Source organism: Papilio polytes, unplaced genomic scaffold (genome assembly GCF_000836215.1).
Source record: "Papilio polytes unplaced genomic scaffold, Ppol_1.0 DF821544.1, whole genome shotgun sequence".
In the NCBI taxonomy this organism is placed as follows: Eukaryota; Metazoa; Arthropoda; class Insecta; order Lepidoptera; family Papilionidae; genus Papilio; species Papilio polytes.
The window spans coordinates 492187-505455 of record NW_013527660.1 but is presented as its reverse complement, the minus strand read 5'-3'; the positions used below and the strand labels follow the sequence as shown (position 1 = coordinate 505455).

Genomic DNA, 13269 nt, shown 5'->3' with positions numbered 1-13269 from the left:
TCTTGTTATTTGTTTTATTTCTATCTTTTTATATCATCCTTTCGAAACCACATTCAATTTTACATGGAAGCAGTATTGTAAAAGTTTACGGTGATAAATAGATAACTCTGGTTGCCTTAAAAATTCACCAATTGTCGTCGGTGTGACAATCGCCCTTTCCAAAGCGTATTTGAGCAAATATGAATAGCTTTAAATGTTTTAAGCACACTTTAACTGCGATTGTCCTTTTTTAAAATCAGATCTAAAGCTGATGGGGAGAATCGAGTTGAGGTGGCCCTGTCGATGTATCTCAAGGAATGTTCCTTTTGTGTTTGTAATTGTAATCCTCTGTTATGCTTTTGCTACGATTTATGTACGTGTTTCCACCCATGTTATAGTTGTTGTAAATGTTAAACTGGTAGCTTATCGAAAATGGTGACCATAATTTCTATGTGCTCCAGATATAATTTCAAATTAAACATTTGAACTTATTTTGCTTGCATCAACTTTTTGTACTCCGTGATCTGTACATTGTTCCAACTGTTTGTTTCTGTCTTTTTTGATTTGGAATGCCCTGTCAGAACCTCTGCCGACCTAGTTATTTGGATCTATGGTAAATTTTACACGATCATGCTACTATGTAAAATTGATGTTCTATTTTTATCACTGCTTGTTCCTCGTTGCATCTCGATCACTTGCTTACACCATTTTCGATAGATAAATAATTTCAATCCTATGTTGTTACCATATTAGTGGAGAGGTGGTGCATGATTAGGTTTAATAGTTTAAATCGTATTTTCTTCGATAATATTACTTAAGTCTTGTCACAAGTTACATGACTAGCGTGGTTCGCGTTTCCGGAATAAGAGGCGAAATTTTGATGTTTACAATAGTGTTTCGCTGCTCATGTGTTGTGACAATGACTTCTTCTATAAGTATAACAGCAGTGCTAGCGTTAAACTCAATTGCAGAGCGATAAGGTTATAAAGTTACATCCCATGTAACATGCTGGCGTGTGTGAAAGATGATGTATGATATTGTATTGCTTGCGATAAAACGCGAATGGTCAACATAGATTTTTTTTCATATTGTACATTGCTGTTACGAATCCGATAAACTTTATTAAAATGAAGGAATGAAAAGGGAGGACGATAAAGGTATGTACGATCGGAAAGCATGTTCATCCCAGAAGGATTTAACCCCCATTCGCAATTAATATTCTCAGAGAAAAGCTTATTGATTGCACAATTCCCATAGTACATAAGACGATAAATTACCAAATTTACAATATTTTTTATTATACCAGGCCTGTTGGCGTGTGGGGCAAGATCGTGGGGTCGCTGTGTGCGATCGCTGGCGTACTCACTATTGCGCTGCCCGTTCCAGTCATCGTGTCCAACTTCAATTACTTCTATCATCGGGAGACTGATCAGGAGGAGATGCAGTCACAAAACTTCAACCATGTCACCAGCTGCCCCTATTTGCCTGGTACTATGGGGGAGCCTTACCTGAGTACGTATATACGTCATAAACATTATGATGCTGAATTCCTTTGCATCGAAAAGAATTTCGTCTGTTTCATATGTGTACCTACACTAAGTTGGCAAATATTGCAATAAATGTGCTTATTAATTGGCATTATTTGATTTAATTTTTTAAACTTTGTTAGAAGTAATTTTGATTCAAGTTCACACTTTTTTAGTATTGTTCCTAATTTATTGTTTCTAGAGTAAAGTTTTATTTAATAATACCTGTATAATGCTTATTATTTCAGTTTGCATGTTTAGTTTTTTTCTTTTACGTTTACTTTTTTTGGGTAATTTCAGGTGGGAAGGATGAAGACCAGGATGAAGTGTACTGTGATCATTGACTATATGCCAGTGTCGTTCTGTTACTTAGTAATGCGGACTTAAACTAATCGACAGAGACGATCATTGTGATATTATGGTTTAAGAAGCAAAATAGTGCAGTTTTGATGTAAATAGTAGTTTAAGTAATGTAAAAATGAGTCAATTCTGTTAATTGATTGCTGTCTTGTTGGATATTTGGCCAACTGTAGAAGCGGTTTGTTTACGTTATCGGGTAATATTTAACATTTGCTCTATGATTGACCAGTGATATGATACTTGACGTCAAGTGTATGCATAAGTTTAGTTCGAGTGTCGCTTTACCTGACAATTTCCACGTGTGTTCCATTCGGTTTTTATTCTGTAAATATTATGTATATCTCTATTCGAACCCCATATTTGCTTCTGGTTTGACTTTTATTTTCTTCGATAAAATAAAAGATGCAACTTAAAGCAGCATTCCTCAAAGAATGTTATTTGTTTAATTTTAAACTTTTATCAAAACCCACATTTAAATTGATTGCACATTTAAAAAGGATGCTTTAAAAATAGCTAGATATATAATATATTCAGTTCCTTGCAAAGTTAATTTTGATAAATGAGACTAAGATAAGAAGTAGTATCAATTTTAAAGATTAATAAACAAGTTTTTATTTTTGCTAATGAATTACATTTTTGATGTAGCTATTTTTTAGAGTTACGGTCGAAAAATGTAACATAATTTTAAATAAGATTTGTTATTGAAACATTTCTGAGAGGTAATTGAAAAGTGAAATGCGGATAAAACCTTATGAAATGAAACCCAACATGTAATATTTAACGCCTTGCGACACGGTCGCTCGTGTAAAGTGAAGCCTTTCAAACGTTCTAAAGGCTTTATTTAAATCTACGAACTCCTGCAGAGTTACGTAATAGGGGATGAAACACTTTCTTACATTGAGGCCGGTATTACGTGTAACGGATGTATGCTATGAATTATTTCCGGTTGCAAATGTTAACGAGGCAACTGTTGGTCATCATCAGGTCAGCATGGGAAGTTCTCTTTATTCCTTGGTTTATTTCCATAAATGCAAATTAACGTATGCCTCTTTATTTTTTTTTTATTTCTTTTAGCGTTTTTCTACCATCATTGCACTTGGAGATTTGTAAGTAATTCACAATATTCTTTTAATTTCTTGTATATTTTTTTATTGTTCAATGTCGATGTTAGCTTTAATAGCTTTAAATAAAAATCACCTTTATAGTATAATAAGTTAATGAAAAAAACGTTTGAAGCGATGCGATAGCGAATGTAAATTGTTGTATGTTACAACTTACAATAATTTGATATGCCTCATATGGATCGCACGTTTTTTTACTTGGATTTAATATTTGCGTTTAGTATTAATTCTTCTTTGTGTTATTGCAATCTGTAAGTTCGCTGTCACATCGTAGTTGGCTCTCTGTAGCGCTGTTGTGAGGCTACATGTTGGTGGGGCGTGTAGTTTCAGGCCCGATCCAAAAGAAGTCCTCGGTGAGTGACGAATCATCTTCGGACACGATGGAGCTGGACGAGAGCGCGCTGGTGGCGGACTCGCAGCTGGAGGAGAACCTGACGCGGCTGCGTGAGGAGGAGCGCCTGTTGCTCGAGCAGCAAGCCGCCATGGAGGCCGGCAACACTGACGACATCGCTGCCCTCGAAAACCAGGACGCTCTTCGCTATAACCAGGTAATACATACACTTTTAATTATGTCAAGTTTGGGCTGTATCATATTTATCAAAATTTTCACAATGCACAGTCAGACAGTCAGCAGTCAGTTCGCTTAAATAAATATTCAAAACATGACTTAAAATGAAGTACTTCGGATTAGGATTTAGGTAAAATATATCAAAGCTGTAATTTAAGTTAATAATAACAACATACACATAAAGTAATTCTATAAGTTACTAATATATTTGTATCTTTATAGCTGCAACAGCTGCAAGTACAGAAACAGCAGAAGGCGCAGGCGCAGTGGCTGGCGCGGCAGCAGTCGCAGGCGCAAGGTCAGGCTGCGGGCCAGTCTTCGGGCCAGGCTGCGGGTCAGGCGCAGGCTCAGGCACCTGAGCGCTCGCTCGGCGCCAGGCCCCGCGACAACCGTGACACCCGCGACACTCGCGACATATGCGAGTACCGCGAGTGCCGCGAGCTGCGCGAGGGCCCGCGCCGCCGCGCTGCGTGCAATGTGCGCGTCAACAACCTGCACTCCGCCTCTGCTGCCCCCGACGCCATCGAGACAGATGTCTGACCATTAGGTAAGCAGACACCCTACACACACTTACATTATCAATCATAGAACGCGAAGTTATCACATATCACAAGCTAATCTCAAATCAAATACGTTTGCAACTAATATACTTATTTCAGGAATATCCAGGGTATATTTATTTAACATAATACACCTCCACAGCAAAAGTCGTTACTTAATTCCTACCATTAGATTTTATTTTTATTTATCCACTCAAGTTCAGGTACATTTCTAAAATCTTCGGCAACTGCACAGACTAGTGTTATCATACGAACAACCTCCATTCATACCGGAACACAGCTTTTGATCGCTGTCTTAAATGAAACCTGATCCAGCAATTCATCTAAGCTGGCCATCTTCGCAACATTTCTAGCCGGGTACCTTCATTGTATGTTAAGTTGCTACCAAGTCGATCATCAAGGTAATCTGTTACACGTATTTCATATTATTTAAGAAGATTGGTACCATGAACATTCACTTATTTTCCTGATGCACAAAAGCGTCAATCAAAATAACATCGATTCCATTTCTATAGTTTGATTTACAGAGAAGTTGGCCTATTTTAAAGTAGTAGACGTAAATTGGTTAATGAAGTTTAAGTAAAAGCATTTAATTATTATAGTATAACGAAAATGAGGATTCACTAGACTTTTCTAATAATTTACCGTGGTATCATTTCGAATCATTTGTTAATACATGTTCCCAATATTAATGCATTTTTATTTGTTTATTAGTTTCTGTTCAAATACATCATTACTCGGGACATTAGAGGAGTAAGTCAAAAAGATTATTAAGAATGCATGTCCCCTTGTGGTGTCGTTTCACATAGATCCATAGAACATGACTGCTGTGATTTTTGTGAAACGTCAGGCGCGAGAGCCGCCCGCCTCTCTGACAAAATTATGTAATTTACGACGACTGAACAATCTAGTCAGCACAATCAATTGGCAAACAAAGACGACCGGGCCCGCGAGCTCTCGTACGATCCTGACCTAATCTCAATGTTGTCCGAATAACTTATGAATTAGTGTGTCCTTCAGTAAACTCTTTAATATTCCTGTCATGAAAACGTCTATTGAAACTTATCATTGGTTAATGGGAACTAGGAAATCGTTAGCATATCGATAGCTTTAAAACTATTAGCAATTTTGTATTCAATTGTTTGTATGTGTAATAAAATAGACGTTTTCATCAATACTAATAGTTACAAACCTCCGACGAAACAAACGTTATTACAGTTAATTGGTTATTTATATTCGTTAAAATCTACCTTTTGAATAGATAGAAACAATTATTAAATGATTTCAATCGTCGGAGGTTGATACTCTATATAAAATTTTCGATGTGTCTTTTCTTGATGTTACCTGGTCGTTGAACCTTTAGCCATTGTGTGCCCGTCCTATTCACAATACATCCACAAATGCTCAAATCGAAGAATAACATTGACATTTTCACGTTACCAGAATTGGCAATATCTCGTTTATTTATCAAAATTTTATTCTTTCCAAAATTTAAATTGATAACTTTTCGATAAGTTGAAATTGATACTGGTCGTAAAAAGGCGATCCATCCGTATGGAGGGTAGCCTTTGGCAACATCACCGTTTGGCAATTGGTCTCCAACTGAACCACTTCAAGCAGGAACTTTGTGTCTATCTGATAACAGAAGCATGCACCCGGAAACTCGCATGATTTATATTTAGTTAATCACAGGCTCTTAGAGGTACGTCTATGCTTGCGTGTTAATCGAGTTCGACAGAATTATAATAACTACAAAAATAATTAAAGTATCTTCTTGTATCTATGGTATACGAGATCAATTTAAACTTGCATATAGAAACATGTATAAAATGAAAAGCCTAACATTCTTCTAAAAAGTAGAAAAGACAAACAAGGGCTACTGAACACGAATAGCTCCAAGCAGTCTAGAGTGACAACTCCGAGCAGTCGGCGTGCTGCCGGCAACATTTTTTACCAGCGACAATGCAGCCGACAGCACACCAACAGCTTGACGTTGTTCGTGTAAGGCCGCGGTGAGAATTCTGTCGTACTCGAAATAGTAAAAATAAGTAATCTATGGCGTACCAACTGATGTGATCGTTGTACCGTCCTTCGTCCTACGTCCGCTGCCGCGTGTGGATGTGGCAGGCTGCGCATGGCTTGCGTCCCCGCTCCGTGTCTCTCCCGCCCGTGTAGTCTATGTATGGTTGTTGTTGATCTATTGGTATTTGTTGCAACGCATTACATCCTATGTTTAGTAATTGTTCTCTATGTACAAAAACAATTTAGAAAGGAAAAAGCATAAATATGTGTATCCTACCTTGTCACAGTAGACTAAACTAAATTGTAAATTATCACAAGTATCATATAAATTGATATTCAATATAATTTATTCAAACAAAATAATATTATTCATAATGCAATTTCAATTCACGTTATATTAAATTATCAGTCTAGCAATAATAATTACAATTGACCTAATAAACACCTAATGAAATAATAGAAAGCGGTGTTTAGTCTGTCTGGTTTCCATAAGATAGTTTTACGTATGCAGGAGCAGGCAGAGGGGCCTGCATTTGGAGAGGATATATTGAGAGTGCTACAGCAACGTGCATGATGTGTTCACAGAGAAAGCGGGCCGGCGCGAGGGCGCGCACGAGCTCGTTGAGCTGCAGGAGCCGGCGCTGTCGGTGTGGCGTGGCCGGCTGGCGGCGCGCTCACCCCGCTCCCCGCCCGCCTGCCGTGTCTAAACTCTACGCTGTGGAATACACGTTCGGCACTCGCGAGCGGCTTTCGGCTAAACCGTCAAAAGTGCTGTACCCAATTAACCCGTGAGGCGCGCGTGAATTGGTATACCCAAATATCCAATCAGGCGTGCGTGAGTTGGTGTACCGGGCTAACCCGTCTGACGTGTGTAGGCAGCCGTTTTGTAGCCGCATGTAGCTCGCCCGCTTCCTCGCAGCGCCGTACTAGTCCTCAGTGTACCCGTGAAGTAATGAACATGAACAATGGTTTAAATACATGTCATAAATTATAATCAAATATGATATTAGCGTCAGTGTTTAAAAATACCGTAAAATTTCCTTAAACAGCTTTTCGGCAGATTATAAAAATTGTAAATATATGAATATATATATACTGTCTGCTTATGTATTGCTTTAAAACACTTTCTGCATTTAATCACAAAGGTAAATTTAGAAAAAATCAAACAATGTTAAATGGAAATAGGCCTAGTTTATCATTTGTTCGTAGTTTTCAAAATAATCACATGCAATAGACTAATGTTCAAAATGTAAATGTAGAGTATGGTATATATGTTAAAAGACGCAAGGCTGCGCGACGCAGCGACGATCGCCCCCCGCCGGCAGGCATACTACGCCCTGGCGCGGGCGCGGCGAACCTCTATTACGACAACTTAAACATGGATTAACCTCCACACGCCGATACTAAGAAGAAAAATGCGGCACTGCTAGCGGTACAATATGTCTTGCATATTTTGCAAACAGTACACTAGAATTGTCCTACTGAAATTACAGATACATTTGATTTGCAACATTGCTGAGCGATTATTCATATACAGCACGCGATGCTCTAATTCGCTTATGCGGTTCTTAAAGTACGCCCTACCGATAGGGCCCTACCTGAACCGTACAACTTGTGCGGTAGCTTTCTGTTGCTCAGAATGTTGTTTTAGAATGTATCTGACTTTCAGTTCCGAGCCTGACGCGGTAAGTACCGCATTAAAACATTTACAACGTTACACAGGCTCGGAAAATAAAATCGTAGTTATAAGTTATTTATGTTGTATGTTGTAAAATATCTGTATGTATCAATATTCAGTAATATACACAAAGTTAAATGTAGCAGCCTCGGATCTAGCGCAAGCGCTAGAACTGTTTATAGGTAGTCCGTAAACATCGATGTTGTCCATCAGTTTATAAATCTCTATATGTTAATCATTAAGCAAAGTATGTACGGTTGTGAGTCATCTAGGCCAGCGACAGAATTGAGTAAGACAAGAGATCGCATACTGAAATTAAAAGACTGAAGTAATACTTATGCACAGCTGACGAGTACAGTCGTTGTCAGAAGTGTAAGCGTAGAGAGTGCACGCAATGTCACTGTACTCCCGTGTACTGTGCCACCTTCTCAGTCACCACCACCACCAGTCGAATGCATGTAGAGCTGTCGCTGAGACAAAGAACTGTGTTTATTAACTTTTAAAATTATCTTAGAGACATATCCAGTAAGACGTGATTTTAATGTTATATTTGTTGTTAAATGTTCGGTGTTCTTAGCGTAATATGATTGTGTTTGAAGTCTTGTGCTTTAGCTTTAGCATGCATCACTCGGGGTTTCGACGTGTCAATTCATTACAATGAGGTTCTGAGTGATCGGCTAAAGTTGCAGTGCACGACCTGGAATGACAAATGTTGCGACGGAAAAATATGACGGGAAATTATGTAGGGCTATATACACACAGCATTGCTCAAAACGGATCTTATTGATTATTGATTTATCTTTTATATTTTGTACTTTACCTTGATTGACGTACCTAAATCAAAATACAGACATTAGACCAAATCTTTACCTCGCAAATATTTAAATCAGACTTACTCCGATAGGGATCAATTGTTAAATTTGATCAACCGAGAAATAAAACTTGTCGCCTTTTAGCATCGACGCCGGCATAAGCCGGACACGCTTTATAGCTCCAATTCCAAGCGATTGTCTTTTTGGAAACATTTTTATCATTTTATTAAATAAATAACTTTTTATATTTAAGTGGCATTAACGCGTTAAGTTCATATTTTCGTACACATTTTGCCAACATTGGTTCAAAGGTCCGTCCAACAGCGCACGCATATAGTTTTAAAATCAATATGAACATTGGAAGTATAAACCTTCCGCGCCATTTCATCGCATTGGGGCTTGGCCACCCGAAACCCCGACAGCCGACACTACATTTGCCCTCATAATTGTGACCCGATTTCGTGGAGAGGACTGATCGTAGATTTATTTCAATGTATCAATCGGTGTTAGTTGTTATAATACATTTGAAATAATTGTCATCATATCATTAATACACATTTCATAGCGTATAACATTTAGGTAAAAGACATTATATTTATCTCATATATGTAAATTAGAGTAGGACAGTAGTTACTAATTAATGTAGACTAAATCCTCTTTTCGTTTACGTTTCATGCGGATTCTATTATAAAGTAGAGGAGCATGGCAAAGTAAATAGATGTAACTATATAATGCGTGTCATAACGTTTCCATTATAAGTATGATAACGTCACAAACGATTAAGATACATTATTACGGCCTTCGTCAGGCCGCTCGGACATATTCTGACACCGGGTTGACGAAGGGCAGCGGCATTGGGCAGGGTGTCGTGTAGAGGATGGCAGCGGATGAGCTGCAGCCAACGGTGGCATCCTAAGCCCCAGTTAGCAAGAGGGGTTACTGCCTTGGTGACAAATTATATTGACACTTTTGTCTGCACAGCATTTTAGATACATCTATTTTAATTGCGCAAATATCTTTAAACATTCCTTATTGATTATTGATGTTCAAATATATATGTGTACTTTACTATGTAGTTTAAATGTCAATGGTAATTAATGGTTATTATTGGAAGTAATGCACCTTTTACGTGTGCCCGAAGTTAACGCACTCTAAAGTTGTCTATACAACATATCTTGTCAAACAATAATTACACAGATTCGTTATTATATTACGGCCAGGTAAAATGAGCATTATTTTTTCAGTTACTGATGTTATTGTGGGACAAATAATATCAAAATCCATAAAGCAATATCATATTACAAATGATCTTGAATTTGGTATATTGTTCTCAAACAAGATTGGGCCTTGAGGGGCTCAAATAAGACCCTGCGAGGGTGTATAGGGGACAGTTGATGATGAACCAGTGACATTTTAAAAAGGATCTATTACGAAAATATTGCGATTCTTTGGTATACAATAATGAAACCAAGCGCGTTATTTGTACCACAATAATTATTCAGAAATTGAAATTAGAAACAGGTATCCGAGGCTGTTGCAGTAAACCGTTAATTAATTTGATGTCATATTGTAATCGTAGTGAATTCATGTGGTGTTTGTTGTTTTAAATCAAGTGGGTCCCGATGACTTAGCGACAATGCAACAATCAAACCCTTCTTCAAACCTTTCGAAGTAATTGAACATAGTTGATGTGCATTTACTTAGTAGATTGTTGTCGACAGTTTACATTTTGTTTATTACTTTTGTATTTTCCTAACAATAGGAATACAAACAATTAACGTTTGGTATCTAACATATCGCTACGATGTTAATTAAAAATATCGAGGTCATAAGATCTTGCTGTATAGCAAACACTGAGTAAAAAAAATAGCAAATGCCACTAGATTTCTCAATAAATTTCAATAAAGAGTACGGTTTTGCTTCGGCTTCGATGAAATATACATGAGATATTTAGAATTAATCGTGAATTACTCATGTTGGCCAAAATTTTAGATACGCCGTATACGCGTTTAAGGCGTATTATGATTTTCACTCAGTATTATTAGTTGATATTGCATGAAACTTTACGATTGTCTTAAAAAGGTAAGTCATCAAGGACCCCGTTATAATATTAAACGATCTGTAATTATCACTACACTTGAGGCACATGAAGACGCTGTAAAACATAACAAACATGAAAGATAGAGGCAATCGATTCGTTTGTAGATTTGTTAAATACCTATATAAAGATCCTTGTGCATAGAAATGTCTGACAACTTGCTACGATCAAGTTTCCACAAGTCATGGGATTTCATGTTAAAAGTGTAGTGGGAATTATTAGATTTAGTAATAACAATATATGTAACTGTGTAATCATGTAGCCAGCTAACCTTCTAAGAGAATCTTGTTTTGAGTTTTCATTCTTTACTGTTTCTTTGATAAACTTGCCATTACTTAGTTGTTTACTACATAGTTTATGTTGATGGAAACACATATACTTCTATTCGAGTAATATTTTTTAGTTAGGGTGGAATTGGCAAAAAAATTAATATGTAAAGTCTGACGATATTACTTTTGACTTATCGGCTATATGTAATATGGTCTTTAGGATCAACAGTAACTATGTAAATTTAATTTGTCTCACTATGTATAGTTAGGGGATGTTTGCAGACGTTATTGGCAGATGCTATGTAGCGTACGTATTTCGTGTACTTTGTTTTGTTTGCGAGTGCACACTCGGAGAGCGCAGGGAAGCACGATCGTATGAATTCCGAAACGCAAATGGGATCAGCATCTTACGTTACTCGATTTAATTATCATTAAACAGCTTATATCATAATTCGATTACATTTTTTTAACTATAACTTAAACAGTAAATTACAATAAAAAAAAGCGTCAATTCGCTTTTCTACAAAAAGTTCCGCAAATTTTGACTAACTTTGATAATAGGTATAATTTTTCGTTATCACTTGTCCCCTCTCCGTCCAGGTAAAAGCGTGTTCATAATATATTTGAATATAAACACAAAATTCACTTTTATTCTATTAAGCATCGATTAAGTGATTAAATATATCTTCCTATAATAATAATTAAATTTTAAAGAATGTAAATCTACTTATAATCATTGGAGTTTTTGGCAGTGACGTCATACGGTGCGGCGCGACGAAAGCCGTGCTCGTCTTTGTCATGAAATAATCTTATCCAATTTAATCGTGCTGGATACGCTGAAGTTTTGCTAAAACGAGCTTAGGCATTTGAATTCAAATTAACATATTCGAATTTTAAACAATTTACTTATAATTTAGGATAAAGGGCTGGGGTTCAACGGACCTTTGCCTTCCATCGTCATTATGCGTAATTTTTAAATAAGATTTTCTAATGATAAGAGCTTTTCGAATAGTATACTAAAATATGAGGTCTTATGAAATCACCTAACTTTTGCAGCATGTTTTATTAAACTAATATCCATCCAATATTGATAGATGTTAAATGTATTGGTCGAAGGCGTTTCTAACTCGTATACAATATAATGTCGTATATATTACAAGTTTTTTTTTTATGATGTACTGATCCCATTATTGCGTCAATCTTGCCGATAGACAAACAGTTATAAAAAACTGTACATTACTATAAACGTATTTAAAACAATAAATGAGATCGGCAAGACAAAACAAAGAACGTTAAAAAAACTATACAGGTTTCTGATTACATTTTGAAATGGCGAAGTTAATAACAAATTGAAATGAAAATTCACCAAAGATTCATTTTCACACTAGTCACCTGTGTCAAAAAATATCCTTTGACAAAGTTAATACTTCAAATTGTATTTGATCAAGTCAAAGTGAATCGGAAACTTTATATAGTTTCATCTTAATGTCTTTCGAAATTCATCGAATCGTGTATCCCCGATTTCGTCAAGACATAGCACATGCACTTTGTAATTAATGATCGTAACATAAATTTGTAACGAAACATATAGTTTTAAAATTGATTTGCTTATAAAAATTGTCAAGCAAGGAGCGGCAGTAACCGTGGGTTCCCATTATTGTGACACATGTTAAAATCATAGTTATCCCAGTAATTCTCTTGTGACAAAAGTGACTAGTATATTTCTGTAAAGGTATTTCGACAATGAAACCCAAAGTAATGAGGCACTTCAACACCTTGACAGGATCCCCAATTCTGAATACTTTGTCGGTGACCGCCATTAACAAATGTGCTATACTTGATTAATATCTGAAATCAAAAACATTGAAGAATTGTGGAGAGTAACCAATTTGTCCATTTCGTTATTACGGAAAATGTACCTTTTATGACATCTCCGGTTAATATTAATATCAGACCTTAAAACCCCGTAAAACCTTCACCAACGACCCAATAAAAAATTGGAGGAGCTAAAACAGGTGAATAAAATTGTAGTTGAAGTAATAAATCCGGGGTGCAGATTAACTATTTTGCGATAAGGTCTGTAAATACACCAACGCCTGCTCCTTGCTAATATTCTATTTTATTTCAACATGGTGTAACACGTCACGTAATTTCACTGTACATCCACCAAGTAACCGTTGGTTTCCAATGCCGACACATTCACATAGCAACATATTGTTATCTCTTTCAATATCTCGGGGGAAACTGGGACAATGATATATTCTGTGTGAATGTTT

The 13269-nt window shown here is 36.6% G+C and overlaps 1 protein-coding gene across 2 annotated transcripts in view; it reads left to right on the top strand.

The window, feature by feature from the left end:
• Positions 1-12165, top strand: part of LOC106108401 (potassium voltage-gated channel protein Shaker) — a 105767-nt gene extending 93602 nt beyond the window's left edge. The window contains exons 7-11 of one of the 2 annotated variants that reach the window (XM_013289562.1): positions 1286-1491; positions 3311-3534; positions 3777-4101; positions 4829-4867; positions 6722-12165. In XM_013289562.1, the coding sequence (XP_013145016.1) occupies positions 1286-1491; positions 3311-3534; positions 3777-4094 (748 nt within the window). In that variant the 3' untranslated portion in view covers positions 4095-4101; positions 4829-4867; positions 6722-12165. Of the gene's footprint in view, positions 1-1285; positions 1492-3310; positions 3535-3776; positions 4868-6721 lie in introns of both variants that reach the window. The other variant, XR_001225936.1, reaches the window with a different exon arrangement.
• Positions 12166-13269: the final 1104 nt, after the last annotated feature.